The sequence below is a fragment of the Dysidea avara genome, chromosome 4, assembly GCF_963678975.1.
Source record: "Dysidea avara chromosome 4, odDysAvar1.4, whole genome shotgun sequence".
Classification (NCBI taxonomy): domain Eukaryota; kingdom Metazoa; phylum Porifera; class Demospongiae; order Dictyoceratida; family Dysideidae; genus Dysidea; species Dysidea avara.
The window spans coordinates 27,850,852-27,867,693 of record NC_089275.1 but is presented as its reverse complement, the minus strand read 5'-3'; the positions used below and the strand labels follow the sequence as shown (position 1 = coordinate 27,867,693).

At 38.7% G+C, this 16,842-nt stretch overlaps 1 protein-coding gene across 1 annotated transcript in view; it reads right to left on the bottom strand.

Moving 5' to 3' along the window:
- LOC136253723 (adhesion G protein-coupled receptor L2-like) overlaps positions 1 to 16,842 on the bottom strand; it is a 65,555-nt gene that overhangs the window by 12,326 nt on the left and 36,387 nt on the right. Inside the window, exons 26-27 of the mRNA XM_066046381.1 lie at positions 903 to 953; positions 747 to 831 (exon numbers count right to left, since the gene is read on the bottom strand). Coding sequence (XP_065902453.1) covers positions 747 to 831; positions 903 to 953 — 136 coding nt within the window. The remainder of the gene's footprint in view (positions 1 to 746; positions 832 to 902; positions 954 to 16,842) is intronic.

Genomic DNA, 16,842 nt, shown 5'->3' with positions numbered 1-16,842 from the left:
TACATAGTAACGAAGTACATTATGTACTAAAGACATGACAACATATGTGACCCAGTCTGACAAAACCGGGCTTATCGCCTATTTAAAAGTATCGAGAAATGCCGGTTTAAGTCATATTTAGTGTGTTGTAGCTCACCAATGGTTGAGGCTATGTGTACCAAATTTTCACACGTTTTACACCAATTCCTTTCCTTCCAGAGCATCCACTGTGCAAGTAGCCAACAACTAAGTTTCCCGTCATTTTAGATAGTTTTTAAACCGAGGTCAGTTGACTGTATCAGGCGAGCTGCAAATTGGATGGGAAGCGGGGGCCCTGGAAGGCAGGAAAGATGATGTTCAAAAATTGAAAAGGAAGGCCAAGGGATGAATTAGGCCAAGTTTTGGGCCATTGAGGTATCAAAACTGGCTAAAATGAAAGGAAATTCACAGCAGAGGTAGTTATTCAACACCACAGAGCTTTACAGCCACATACAGTCATTCCCAGGCTGACCAGAGCTCCATTAAGGCCCCACACCACACGTACGGATTGCCACTGGGCTCGGGAAAAGCAGCCAGCAAAACCAGACCACTCAAGTCTAGCTGATTTTAAATGTGGAATTAGATAGTTTATTCATGTAGCTGTGTGTCCTGGGTGAAAAATCGAATCTACTGACATGGGCGATAAGACCAGTTTTCTCAGACTGGGTCACATATTGTAACTATGCATTTACCAATGAAAGATTTTGTAGCATAGTTTAACAACTTACTTTCAAGTGTTGAAGTTGCCATTGAGTTTTTCTTATTGCTTAATGTATTGGCATCACTACTTGTTCGCATTGTATTAAATTTACTCTGGGTAGGAATATAATATGCAAGTCATAACCCACAATTAATATATAGTGTGTATTCTTATATTTCCTCACATTTGTGGTTAAGCTATCCCTCTTTCCATGATATTTAACACATTTCAAAAACTGTAAGTATGATAAGAGCATAGAATAAGTAATGGTTAAATCACAGTAGTATATATGAGCTCAAAGGAAAGTGTTAAAACAAACAGAATATTAAATTAAAAGTTGCATAACAAGAGTTTGAAACCTCAATGGGACAATAGTCACTAATACGTATATTATTGCACGTAGTTGAAAATATCAAACAGCATCGCAATACTGTTAAGTTGGGATCGTCCCTAAAATGGCATACGCCACTTAAAATGCGACTTTTAAAAATCATCCAATAGACATCTTATGCAACGAAAATCATCTTTACGGAATCTAACATCAAGTAAGAGGTGCCTACACCTGCAGATATACTAGTAGACATTAACCTTCACTCCACTCTATACCCTTAGCAGGGGCGGATCTAGGATTTCAAAGGGGGGGGGTACTAACATGAATGGTTGGTTGGCTAAGAAAAGCGACAACTGGTTAATACAACTAGCTATATAGCTATAGTGTGCAAAGCACATTTGGCATGCAGAGCCTGCTCTATCTAGGGGGTCTGGGGGCATGCCCCCACAGAATAATTTTGCAAATTTAGTCTATTCAGTATTAAATTTGGTTATATTTTGACTGAAAAATGATGCCACTTTGTTTAAGTGATTGTGAGTCATATAAGTGTAATAATGATGAAATGACACGATTATTCCAGAACAGCTGTAATATACTAGCTGTCATATAAGGGCACAGCCAGTAACTAAATATCTATTCTTTACATAAAGAACAGAAAGGGGAAGGATATGAATATCTGCTATACATGATTCATTAATTTTATGTTTGAAATACATTAATTTAACGGTACATTAAATTTAACAATTTTAGCATTTTGGTTTTTTTGCTAATTGATTACATCAATGCATGAATTAATAAAATTTATATTGTAAATTCATCAATATACAAGATTGGTTAGTGTATTGCCTGACTTAAGGTATGGCTAGTGTGCTTTACAGTCTCATGGTTCAAACTATGACGTCCAAACAGTAACAATGAAGATAGGGCTTGAGAAGGCACTATACACACACCATGCAGTGTGTAGAGTACACATACATAGAACTTTCCAGATAGGGGGCCGGGGTCTGGAGTGATGCTTCCTCTGGAAATTTTTGGAACATAGCTATCACAAGATTGAATCTGGAAGCTATTTTTAATCAAATACTCTATTGTACTGAAAGACTGTGGGTACAAGATGGATGAGTGCAATGGTAAGCAATTTTAGAAAAAACAGAACAAGATAGCTATACTTTTAATGCTATTGGATTATAAGGAAATACATAATAATGGATTGTCAAAGACAGTATGCAAGATTGGATCTTAAAGTCATTGTAGAGATTAAAAATTAGCACAAAATAACTTCAACTTTGTAGTATAGCCACAGACTGTTCTGTTGCTATTTAAATCTGACATTTTAGAACTATGGCCCCATCACCATGTTAATTTTTTATAACCAGAGTACAAGGTCACTTACATATAAAACTAGTTTTTGGCCACAACTAACCCCTTATAGTGTGACAGCATAAATGCTGCAGTATCATTTGAGCTTATAAATTTGAGCTTCAAGGGGTTTGGGAGTGCAAACCCTGTATGACATTAAATTTTATTAGCTTCAATTGATGCTAAATTCAGATAAATGCAGCATGGAACTTTGGTACTGATAAAGCAAAAACAAACAGTTCTCAGATGTTAACTGTTTTACTTAAGCATGTCAACCCAAGCATCAGGTTTGTAGCAACAAGTGATGCCTACTATAACATTAAACCATTTGACAGAAGTTGCTCTCAGAAAGTGATTAGTATATGGCAGGATGTTTGGAACAATGGTAAGATAGCAGTGCACAGGTCAAGAAAACACACTGGCAACTTCTTGAAAAAAATTATGATGGATGCTCTATTAGAGTGGTTGACTGTTCTATTAGAGTATTTCGATTTTTAGCAGCTTTTAGGTTAAGTCTCACACCAAAAGTATAATTTGAACCCCTCTTAGTAATTCTAAGAAAAGATTAGCCATTCTCCCTTCTCTTTCCATCTTTTCATTGCCCATGCATACGTATAAGATGCAAATAATTCTATACTGAAACTTCTAGAAGCTTCCTAGCTTGCACATGGTAAAATTTTGGAGGAGGGGTGCGAAGCACCCCCCTAAATCCGCCCTTGCTTAGGGATCAAGACACACGATAGTGCGTCGTGCGGCCAAGTACAGGTAGTGCGGGCGCGCGACAGACAAGTGTGTATTTTACAGGAACCAAGAAAATGCCATTTTCACGCATCCGTAACTCGATAATGGCAGGACGGAAATTAACCAGTGTTGCTGTGGAAACTCCCTCGGCGTAGGGCACCTTCCATTCCAAAGTTGAGATGAATACGATCATCCATCACTGAGATACGCGCATTCAAAGTTCCGTCTTATTTTCTTCGTAATCTTTTTCTTCTTCGTATTGCACACTTTAGAAAAATTGTGATAACTTTCGCGTGTTTTGGTCGACTTATTTAAAATTTGGAGGGCAGTAGGAACGTAGTATTGCACATTTACAGTCCAATATTGGTATAGATCAGACAAAGAACAAGGGAGCTATGCGCGATGTTTCAAAAATCCAAGGGCGATTTGTTGTCACGCCTCCAGGGTGAACCGCTTGACAGAATTATTTTAAAACCGGTCTGTATATGGAGTAACTATCATAGTGCAAACCTTTTGTGGTTTGAAAGAAATCGCATTAACAGTCATGGAATTATAACAAAACGCGAACTATGTTAAAAGCGCACAATCGAGTTTTGCTAATAAAACTGTGTGAATTTCATTCAAAATGAGTTTAAGATGACTAAATCTAGAAGTAAAAGGATCTTTGATTCAGCGGCAGCGATATCAATCTCTTCCTCTAGGAGGATACTTATGGTGAAGGACTGTCAAGAATGGTGTGTGGAGACTTGAACGTTGTATTTGTACAATATAATTAATTTTTCTTTTTTAATTGAGTATATATATATAATGCTGTTTTTTTTGTTTTTTGTTACCCTTGCCATGCCCACTTGTGGAGCTTATATTGCCCTATTTGTGGTAGCATGTGTCCGAGGATATAATTATACTGTTACTGTGTTTTTCATCAATAAAACTGATGATTTCCTTAATCTATATCAAGACACACGATAGTGTGTCGTGCGGCCCAAGAAGCCGGCGCGCCACACTGTGAGTATATTAACAGGAAGAAAGAAAATGCAATTTTCACACCTATGTAGCTCTGTGATCCCTTATCCGATTGGAACCAAATTTGCTAGAGACGTGCCGCCCAGTTAGGGGAGTCTACATACCAAATTTGAAGAAAATCGCTCCAGCCATTTCCGAGATACGAGTGAACAAAATTTCGTTTTAATTCTTCACTTTTTTTCTTCTTCTTCATCTTCATTTCGCACACTTCGCAAAATTCGCCATAAAACACGACTGCATGCTCGGATTGGGCTGAAATTTGGCATACATAAAGGGCTCATTAAGGCGGATCTCCGTACCAACTTTGGTAGGAATCTGATGAACATTCACGGAGTTATTACCGATTATTTGCGTAAAATAAGGTCGAAGGTCTGTCACGCCTACAGGGTAAACCCCTTGGAGGAATCAGTTGAAAATTGATATGTAGATGGAGCAACCATCGTAGGAGTGGGTCCAATTTTCCCCAACTCTGGTCCTACACTTATTTCTCACCCAATAACCAAGTCTGGCCCCACTATTCCACCTAATAATATTACAACAAATAATATTATAAACCCCCATATTAATCCCATTCGGAACACTTCTCTTGTGTTCCGAAAGGGAATAATACTCATACTAATACAACTAATTCAAGGTAATAATAAAACAATTTTTAACATTTTCAATTAGCAAAAACAATTAATATATTAATTGTGATTAAAAATCATCCTATCCTCAATATATTTTAATAAAGGAAACAAAACTAAAAAATAAATAAAATAAAAGGCGGTCGCAAATTGCCCAATAACTACATACGGCTCTTCCACTGGTCGGCCACCAATTAGAGTTAATAAAACAATATCCCCCACCATAAACCAAAAAGCCAATTTACTTATCGGATACATCCCCAAACTGAACATCCGCCCTCTATATAAAAATGGTAAAATAAATCAAACAACAATACTAGCTGCAAGAGCAACAACCCCCCCTAATTTATTCGGAATAGATCGCAAAATGGCATACATAAATAAAAAATACCATTCCGGTTTAATATGAATAGGAGTAACTAAAATGTCGGCCTCCTTAAAATTCTCGGCATCACCCAAATAATCCAGAAAAAAATAAACAATGAGTGCCTTTTTGTGGTTTTAAAGGAATCGGGATAAAGACCATGGAGATATGACACAAAACCCAACCTGTGTCAAAATTACACGATCGATTTTTATGAATAAAAAAACTATTAGTTTTCGTGTCTACCAGGCAAACCGCTTAGAGCAACAAGCTGAAAATCAAGACACACGGTAGTGTGTCGTGCGGCCCAAGAAGCCGGCGCGCCACACCCGTGAGTATATTGACAGGAAGAACAAAAACCTCATTTTCACACCTTTGTATCTCAGTGATCACTTATCCGATTAGAACCAAATTTGCTACACAGTTTCCCGCCAGCCAGGGGAGTCAACATTCTAAATTTGAAGGAAATCGCTCCAGCCATTTCCGAGATACGAGCTGCCAAAGTTTCGTTTTTTCTTTTTCGTTTTTTTTCTTCTTTGTCTTTTCGCACACATGCAAAAATTGCTATAACAAGCAAACGCGTAGTCCGATCACCATGAAATTTGGCACACAGAAAGGGAGTCCAACGGCAAATTCTAGCATCAAATTTGGTACAAATCCGATGAATGGTTCAGGAGTTATGACTGATTATTCGCGTAAAACAAGATCGATATGTTGTCACGCCTACAGTAGGGTTTCCAACGTAAAAAATGAACATCTTCAAAATAATCTGCTAATTGTTGTTACATGTTGGACTAACTCTCACTTGAATACAGCTGCAGCGGCAATAAATTCTATCAATTCCTTGAGGTGGAAAACGATCAAAATGTCTGCAAATCACGAGATTACGAACTGTAACCCCCAGAAATGATGATCTTTTATCACAATACTGCACTTCAACTTTCCTCTGTGAGCAAACCTTCACCAAAAAGTATTGGTAGTTTGATTGGTGAAGCATGATTGCCGTAACTGCATCATTGAGACAGGATTTTAGGGTCCAAAAACGGGTTTTCGTCCACAAAGACCAAACGAATGATTACCAAAACTTCCTCACACCACAGTAGTAGTCACCCATCAACAAAGAAGTCACGTACCAAGTATGGTTAAATTCTGAAGATGCTAACCATCTGGGTGGGCCTAGTGTAGGGAAAAAATCACCCAAATGGCACCCTTTTACCATTACTTGCTCTCTCAACTACTCAAAACCAGAATTATTGGCGTATAACAGTGTTAACATCTAGAATGTATAACTAGCGACAAGGATTTGTTGTTAGAAAACTGTAAAAATAAACTAATAGGCGTCTATCCTAATAAATCCATGCTCACGTGATTTTCGTTCTTATAGTGATTTAACACTCGATATCACACTTGATGTCTGTTGTAGTGGTTTAAACACCTTTAAAAGTAATAAGCATACATACAACGACATGATTTTGGTCTATAGTGCTATTAGTAGCAATAGCCATACTCAATCACGTGAGCCTGTAGTCATTAGGATAGACGCCTATTAGTTTATTTTTACAGTTTCTAACAACAAATCCTTGTTGCTAGTACTATTTAATTGTTTATTCTAGACCTTAACACTGTTATACTCCAAGTATTCTGGTTTTGAGTAGTTGAGAGAGCAAGTGACGATAAAAGGGTGCCATTTTGGGTGATTTTTGCCCAACACTGGGTCCACCCAGATGGTTAGCATCTTCAGAATTTAACCATACTTGGTATGTGACTTCTTTGTTGATGAGTGATTACTACTATGGTGTGAGGAAGTTTTGGCTATCATTTTTTTGGTCTTTGTGGACGAAAACCTGTTTTTGGACCCCAAAATCCTGTCTCAATGATGCAACTGCAGCAATCATGCTTCACCAATCAAACCACTAATACTTTTTGGTGAAGGTTTGCTCACAGAGGAAGGTTGAAGTGCAGTATTGCGATAATAGATCATTTTTTCTGGGAGTTGCAGCTCGTAATCTTGTAATTTGCAGACATTTCGATCGATTTCCACCCCAAGGAATTAATAGAATTTACCGCCACTGCAGCTGTATTCAAGTGAGAGTTAGTTCAACGCATAACAACAGTTAGCAAATTAATTTGAAACTTTGTGGTAACCCTACCTACAGGGTAAACCGCTTCATGGAATGAGTTGAAAATTGCTATGTAGATGGAGTAACCATCGTAAGAGTGCCTTTTGGTGGTTTGAAAGGAATCGAGATAAAGACCATGGAGATATGACACAAAACCCAACCTGTGTCACAATTACGCGATCGATTTTTACGATTAAAAAAGTATTAGTTTTCACGCCTACTAGGCAAACCGCTTAGAGCAATGAGCTGAAAATCGGTGTATAGCTGGAATAATCTTCATAGAAAGTCCTTGCAGTAGTACAGAAGAATTGGATTACAAACCACTGAGTTATGATTCTAAAGCCAACTACGTGTAGCAAATGCGAGATCGAGATACTCTAATAGAACAGTCACCCTAATACAGCATTCCGCTAATTTATTTACTCCATTACAGAATTTTATTACATCACAAGTTATTCTGTAGGGAGTTCAGCTGCAAACAGTTAATATCTTATAGACAGTTCAGCAAGAAGCAAGTCACCATGTGGAGAGTTAAGCAAATATATCACTATAGAGATTCAGAACATTACAAGTCACACTGAAGAAAGTTCAGCTATAAACAAGTCATGCACCCTGTAGAGAATTCAGCTACAATTAAGTCACTCTCTAGAGAATTCAGCTACACAGAATTCAGCTACACACAAGTCACTGTGGAGAGAGTTCAGCTACATACAAATTACCCTGTAGAGAGATCAGCTACAAATAAAACACTTTGCAGTGTTCAGCTACAACAAATCAACCTTTAGAGCGATCAGCAATGAACAAATCAACACAAATCTACCTGTAGAGAGATAAGCTAGAAACAAATCACCCTGTAGAGAGTTCAGCTACAAAAAATCACCCTGTAGAGACATCAACTAGAAACTAGACACAATGTAAGGAGTTCAGCTACAAGCAATCACCCTGTAGAGAGTTCAGCTAAAACAAATCAACCTGCAGAGAGATCAGCTACAAACAAATCACCTTATAGTGAGTTCAGCTACAAACAAATTACCCTGTAGAGAGATCGGCTACAAACAAATCAACCTGCAGAGAGATCAGCTACACACAAATCAACTTGTAGAGAGATCAGCTATAAAAAAGTCACCCTGTAGAGACATCAGCTAGAAACTAGACACAATGTAAGGAGTTCAGCTACAAGCAATCACCCTGTAGAGAGTTCAGCTAAAACAAATCAACCTGCAGAGAGATCAGCTACACACAAATCAACTTGTAGAGAGATCAGCTACAAACAAATCACCCTGTAGAGAGATCAGCTAGAAACTAGACACAATGTAAGGAGTTCAGCTACAAGCAAATCACTATGTAGAGAGTTCAGCTAAAACAAATCAACCTGCAGAGAGATCAGCTACACAAAAATCAACTTGTAGAGAGATCAGCTACAAACAAATCACCCTGTAGAGAGATCAGCTAGAAACTAGACACAATGTAAGGAGTTCAGCTACAAGTAAATCACCCTGTAGAGTTCAGCTAAAACAAATCAACCTGCAGAGAGATCGGCTACAAACAAATCACCTTATAGACAGTTCAGCTACAAACAAACTACACTGTAGAGAGATCGGCTACAAATTAATCAACCTGCAGAGAGATCAGCTACACACAAATCAACTTGTAGAGAGATCAGCTACAAACAAATCACCCTGTAGAGAGATCAGCTAGAAACTAGACACAATGCAAGGAGTTCAGCTACAAGCAAATCACCCTTTAGTGAGTTCAGCTACAAACAAATCAACATGCAGTGAGATCACCCACAAAAACGCACCTTGTACAGAGTTCAGTTACAAACAAATTACCCTGTAGAGAGATCACATAAAAGAATTCACCTTGTAGAGAGCTCAGCAACAAAGAAACCACCATGCAGAGAGTTCAGCTGCAAACAAATCACCCAGTAGAAAGATCAGCTAGAAGAAGTCACCTTGTAAAGAGTTTAGCTAAAAAGAAACCATCATGTACAGAGTTCAGCTACAAAGAAACCACCATGTAGAGTGTTTAGCTGCAAAAAAAACACCTGTAGAGAGTTCGGCTAGAAACAAATCACCCTGTAGAGAAATCAGCTAGAAGAGGTCACCTTGTAGAGAGTTCAGCTACAAATAAATCCCCCTGTAGAGGGATCAGCTAGAAGAAGTCACCTTGTAGAGAGTTCAGCTACAAAGAAACCATCATGTAGAGAGTTCAGTTGCAAACAAATCACCCTGTAGAGAGATCAGCTAGAAGAAGTTACCTTGTAGATAGTTCAGCTGCAAACAAATCACCCTGTAGAGAGTTCAGCTACAAAAAAAATCACCTTGTAGAAAGTTCAGCTAGACGAAGTCACCTTATAGAGAGTTCAGCTACAAAGAAACCATCATGTAGAGAGTTCAGCCACAAAGAAACCACCATGTAGAGAGTTTAGCTGCAAACAAATCACCCTGTAGATAGACCAGCTAGAAGAGGTCACCTTGTAGAGAGTTCAGCTACAAAGAAACCATCCTGTATATAGTTCAGCTACATTTCAAGTCACCCTGTAGAGAGATCAGCTGCAAAAAAAATATCCTGTGGGGAATAATGGGCATGTAATAAATATATGTATATAATTTGTATAATTACTAATAAAATCAAAAATAATTGAAGTATTACAAATCTTCTTTAAGTTCTTTTCTTCTTCCTGTTGGTAAAGAAAAAAACACATGGGTTAAAAAAGCCCCAAAGCCAGCCATAGGCAGGCTTTGCAGTATACAAATACAAAAAGAAGTGATATCTAATCAAAAACAGCCAAGCTGTAAAAAAAGGTGCAGCCCCCAAAAAGGCTATGGTGAGAAAAAGATGTGAAATCCAAGGTGGCGGCCAAGAAATGGCTGTGATGGTAGGTTAATGGTTACATTTTAATAACGACAATTCAGGTGAATTTTGTGCCACTTGGTCTTGGCACCAAATTCACCTGAATTGTCGTTATTAAAATTTAACCATTAACCTACCATCACAGCCATTTCTTGGCCGCCACCTTGGATTTCACATCGTTTTCTCACCATGGCCATTTTGGGGGCCGCATCTTTTTTTACAGCTTGGCTGTTTTTGATTAGATCAGTATGTAGCTGGAATGATCATCATAGAAAGTTCTTGCAGTAGTACAGAAGAATCGGATTACAAATCACTGAGTTATGATTCGAAAGGCAACTACGTGCAGCAAATGCGAGATCGAGATACTCTAATAGAACAGTCACCCTAATAAAGCATTCAGCTGCATGTATAATTTACACAGTTATATTACATTGCAAGTTATTCTGTAGGGAATTCAGCTACAAACAAGCCATCCTGTAGTCAGATCAGCTAGAAGAAGGTACCTAATAGAGAGTTCAGCTACAAAGAAGCCATCATGTAGAGAATTCAGCTCAAATAAATCACCCTGTAGAGAATTCAGCTACAAACAAATTGCCCTGTAGAGAGATTAGCTAGAAGAAGTTACCTTGTAGAGAGTTCAGTTACAAAGAAACAATCATGCAAAGAGTTTAGCTGCAAACAAATCACCCAGTAGAAAGTTCCGCTATGAACAGATCACACTGTAGAGAGTTCAGTTAGAAACAAGTCATCCTGTAGAGAGATCAGCTAGAAGAAGTTACCTTGTAGAGAGTTCAGTTACAAAGAAACAATCATGCAAAGAGTTTAGCTGCAAACAAATCACCCAGTAGAAAGTTCCGCTATGAACAGATAACACTGTAGAGAGTTCAGTTAGAAACAAGTCATCCTGTAGATAGATCAGCTAGAAGAAGTCACTTTGTAGAGAGTTCAGCTACAAAGAAACCACCATGTAAGAGAGTTCAGATGCAAACAAATCACCTGTAGAGAGTTCAGCTAGAAACAAGTCACCCTGTACAGAGATCAGCTAGAAAACAAGTCACCCTGTAGAGAGTTCAGCTAGAAGAAGTTACATTGTAGAGAGTTCAGGTACAAAGAAACTACCATGTAGAGAGTTCAGCTGCAAACAAATCGCCCTGTAGAGAATTCAGCTACAAACAAATCACCCTGTAGAAAGATCAGCTAGAAGAAGTTACCTTGTAGAGAGTTCAACTACAAACAAATCACCCTGTAGAGAGTTCAGCTAGAAACAAGTCACCCTGTAGAGAGATCAGCTAGAAGAAGTTACATTGTAGAGAGTTCAGCTACAAAGAAACTACCATGTAGAGAGTTCAGCTACAAACAAGTCACCCTGTAGAGAGTTCAGCTAGAAGAAGTTACATTGTAGAGAGTTCAGCTACAAAGAAACTACAATGTAGAGAGTTCAGCTGCAAACAAATTGCCCTGTAGAGACAAACAAATCACCCTGTAGAAAGATCAGCTAGAAGAAGTTACCTTGTAGAGAATTCAGTTACAAACAAATCACCCTGTAGAGAGTTCAGCTAGAAACAAGTTACACTGTAGAGAGATCAGCTAGAAACAAGTCACCCTGTAGAGAGTTCAGCTAGAAGAAGTCACATTGTAGAGAGTTCATCTACAAAGAAACTACCATGTAGAGAGTTCAGCTGCAAACAAATTGCCCTGTAGAGAATTCAGCTACAAACAAATCATCCTGTAGAAAGATCAGCTAGAAGAAGTTACCTTGTAGAGAGTTCAGCTACAAACAAATCACCCTGTAGAGAGTTCAGTTAGAAACAAGCCACCCGTAGAGAGTTCAGCTAGAAGAAGTTACATTGTAGAGAGTTCAGCAGTTTAGCTGCAAACATATCGCCCTGTAGAGAATTCAGCTACAAACAAATCACCCTGTAGAAAGATCAGCTAGAAGAAATTACCTTGTAGAGAGTTCAGCTACAAACAAATCACCCTGTAGAGAGTTCAGCTACAAACAAGTCATCCGGTAGAGAGATCAGCTAGAAGGATCACCTTGCAGAGAGGTCAGTTACAAAGAAATCACCCTTCTTCATCTTTTCTTCTTCCTGTAGTAAAGAAAAAATGACAGGTTAAAAAGTCCTATTTGGGGTATACAAATACAAAAAGAAGTGAAATTTAATCCAAAACAGCCAAGCTGTAAAAAAAGGAGTGCGGCCCTTGAAAAGGCTATGGTGAAAAAAGATGTGAAATCCAAGTTGGCGGCCAAGAAATGGCTGTGATGGTAGGTTAATGGTAAAAATTTTAATAACGACAATTCAGGTGAATTTTGTGCCAAGACCAAGCGGCACCAAATTCACCTGAATTGTTGTTATTAAAATTTTTACCATTAACCTACCATCACAGCCATTTCTTGGCCGCCACCTTGGATTTCACATCTTTTTTCACCATAGCCTTTCTCAGGGCCGCACTCTTTTTTTACAGCTTGGCTGTTTTCGAATAGATTTCACTTCTTTTTGTATTTGTATACCCCAAAGCCGGCCTATGGCCAGCTTTGGGGCTTTTTAATGTATATATTTTTCTTTACCACAGGAAAAAGAAAAAGATGATGCAGATTTTATAAATAATTTAACTCATTCTGATTTTATCAGTAAATGTACAAATTATATATATATATAATGCATATATCAAGAGTTCATAATATAAAAAGAGAGGAGAGTGTCCTACTGCAGTATAGCCTGTACAAACGCGAATCTCAAAGTTATGATGTAATACCTATAGTCATTTTCAATGTGCTAGTTGGTCAGGCATGTACTCAGCATTAAGTTTCAATGACTGTTATGGCTTCAATAAGCAGCCTACTGATGACAGTGTCAACACTCCTTAACACTTTATGTGTTGACATGATATCCTAAAGTAATAAAAGTTTTACTGTATTACTTTGAGATATGCATTTATACAGGCTATACTGAAGTAGGACACTCTCCTCTTTTTTTATATTATGAACTCTTGCATATTTTATTGCATGTCAATTAATCCCCACATGATAATTTGCAGCTGATCTCTCTACTGGGTGGCTTGAAATGTAGCTGAACTCTCTACAGGGTGATCTGCTTGTACGTAGATGAACTCTTTACAGGATTCTCTCTACAGGGTGACTTGACTCTAGCTGAACTCTCTGCAGGGTTATCTGTTTGTAGTTGAATTCTCTACAGGAAGATTTGTTTGCAGCTGAACTCTTTACAAGGTAACTTCTTCTAGCTGATCTGTCTACAGGGTGACTTGTTTCTAGCTGGTCTCTCTACAGGGCGATATGTTTGTAGCTGATGAATTCTCTGCAGGGTGATTTGTTTTCAGCTGAACTCTCTACATGGTGGTTTCTTTGTAGCTGAACTCTCTAAAAGGTGACTTCTTCTAGCTGAACTCTCTACAGGGTGATCTTTTCATAGCTGAACTCTCTACAGCATGGGCATAGGAACAGGGGGTAGCACAGGGGCCAGGGCCCCCCTAGTCTGTGGCCATGGATAGATATAACAGGCCAGGGCCCCTCCAGTTTGCAGCAGGAATCATTTTTACAATAATGCACCATGTGACACGTAATAATTATAGATCATTGGCCTACTTGGATGTTGATAAGCTATGTTCCTTCCTCACCGAGTGAAATGTTGGTCCTAGTTTATTTGAAATAATATTAGAGGCGCTTAAAATGCTGTGATAATAAGCTACACCTCACGTGTGATTCGTGTTAGAAAATAATTAAAGAACTGTGCAGCTGCAGAGAGTTAACTTATATCTCAGTCTCACTGTCAGAAAACTTTGTCAGAATTAATTCGTAGTCGTGGTAGACCTATTTCAATGAGTCCAGTTGTTAGTGAAGGAGCTTCTAGTGGTTCCCAAGCGGTTCTAGCAGAGGTAGTATTGTTCTAGCCCTGGCTCTATCCATAATAACGAACCTGTGATGGAAGAAGCTGAATCAGAGCAGTCCCACTTCCCCCTGCACTTTCCAGACAACTACGGATCTGCGAACTAACACAGAATGTAGCTAATAGCTACTCAGGGGGGAGATGTTAATTCATTAATTCAACCATATAAGTAATTTATAACTAGCTATCCTATCTATGTGTATTTCTGGGGGTATATTTAACAACATGAAATTAATTCAAGTAACAGCCCCTTAAAAGCTTTATTAATTGTGTTTTGTGATGTCATCATTCTATCACATAATTAACGTGGTATACAAGGTTGCTATAAGATTACTTATCTAGCATAACTGTGATTATGATTATTGGCTAAAATTGCCTCCAGATTCAACCTCATAGCTCCTATTTTTCAAAAATTTCCTGGGGGGGGGGGGCTTGCCCCCAGACCCCCCTAGAAGGAGAGCATGCTCTGAGTGCGCTTCGCGCACTATACATGTACCCACAAGTATAGCTGCATTCTCCTTCACCACTGCTTTACTTACCAGCAGTGGCCCCCCTATAGTTTTTTGCTTTGCTACGCCCCTGTACAGGATGATTTGTTTGCAGCTGAACTCTCTACATGATGATTTCTTTGTAGCTGAACTCTCTACAGGGTGATTTGTTGTTAGCTGAAATCCCTACAAGGTAACTTCTTCTAGCTGATCTTTCTACAGGGCGATTTGTTTGTAGCTGAGTTCTCTACAGGGTGGTTGTTTGCAGCTGAACTCTCTACATGGTAGTTTCTTTGTAGCTGAACTCTCTACAATGTGACTTCTTCTAGCTGAACTCTCTACAGGGTGACTTGTTTCTAGCTGATCTCTCTACAGGGTGAATTGTTTCTAGCTGAACTCTCTACAGGTGATTTGTTTGCAGCTGAACTCTCTACATGGTGGTTACTTTGTAGCTGAACTCTCTACAAGGTAACTTCTTCTAGCTGACACAGCAAAACTCATGTATGGATACTAAATAATACTGACTGATACTAACTCCGTATTTTATTCAGTATTGCTCCGTCTTGGGACCATCTTGGGACCATCTTGGGACCATTATTCAAATTCTGTCAAAATTTGTACACTAATAGTCTACTACTATGACTAGTAATCTAGTTTTGTTTCTTGCTAAGCTTTACTTGAAAAAAATTGTTCCAAGACAGAGTGATACTGAGTAAAATTCAATAAATACAGAGTTAGTATCAGTCAGTATTTTTTAGTATCAATACATGAGTTTTGCTGTGTGAACTCTCTACAGGGTGACTTGTTTCTAGCTGATCTCTCTTCAGGGTGATTTGTTTCTAGCTGAACTCTCTACAGGGTGATTTGTTTGTAGCTGAACTCTCTACAGAGTGATTGATTTTTTTTTGCAGCTGAACTCTCTACATGGTGGTTGCTTTGTAGCTGAACTCTTTAAAAGGTGACTTCTTCTAGCTGAAATCTCTACAGGGTGATCTTTTCATAGCTGAACTCTCTACAGGATGATTTGTTTGCAACTGAACTCTCTACATGATGATTTCTTTGTAGCTGAACTCTCTACAGGGTGATTTGTTTGTAGCTGAACTCTGTACAAGGTAACTTCTTCTAGCTGATCTTTCTACAGGGCTATTTGTTTGTAGCTGAGTTCTCTACAGGGTGTTTGTTTGCAGCTGAACTCTCTACATGGTAGTTTCTTTGTAGCTGAACTCTCTACAATGTGACTTCTTCTAGCTGAACTCTCTACAGGGTGACTTGTTTCTAGTTGATCTCTCTACAGGGTAACTTGTTTCTAGCTGAACTCTCTACAGGTGATTTGTTTGCAGCTGAACTCTCTACATGGTGGTTTCTTTGTAGCTGAACTCTCTACAAGGTAACTTCTTCTAGCTGATCTTTCTACAGGGTGATTTGTTTGTAGCTGAATTCTCTACAGGGTGATTTATTTGCAGTTGAACTCTCTACAAGGTGACTTCTTCTAGCTGAACCCTCTACAGAGTGATTGTTTTTTTTTGCAGCTGAACTATCTACATGGTGGTTTCTTTGTAATTGAACTCTCTACAGGGTGATTTGTTTGTAGCTGAACTCTCTACAGGGTGATCTGTTTGTAGCTGAACTCCCTACAAGGTAACTTCTTCTAGCTGATCTTTCTACAGGGAAATTTGTTTGTAGCTGAGTTCTCTACAGGGTGATTTGTTTGCAGCTGAGTTCTCTACATGGTAGTTTCTTTGTAGCTGAACTCTCTACAATGTGACTTCTTCTAGCTGAACTCTCTACAGGGTGACTTGTTTCTAGCTGATCTCTCTACAGGGTGACTTGTTTCTAGCTGAACTCTCTACAGGTGATTTGTTTGCAGCTGAACTCTCTACATGGTGGTTTCTTTATAGCTGAACTCTCTACAAGGTGACTTCTTCTAGCTAATCTCTCTACAGATTGATTTGTTTGTAGCTGAACTCTCTACAGGTGATTTGTTTGTAGCTGAACTCTCTACAAGGTGATACTTCTAGCTGATCTCTCTACAGGATAACTTGTTTCTAACTGAACTCTCAACAGGGTAATCTGTTCATAGCTGAACTTTCGACTGGGTGATTTGTTTGCGGCTGAATTCTCTACAGGTCGTTTCTCTGTAGCTGAACTCTCTACAAGGTCACAACTTCTAGCTGATCTTTTCACAGGGCATGTTTGCTTGTAGCTGAGTTCTCTACAGGGTGATTTGTTTGCAGCTGAACTCTCTACATGATGGTTTCTTTGTAGCTCAACTCTCTACAAGGTGACTTCTTCTAGCTGATACAGAGTGACT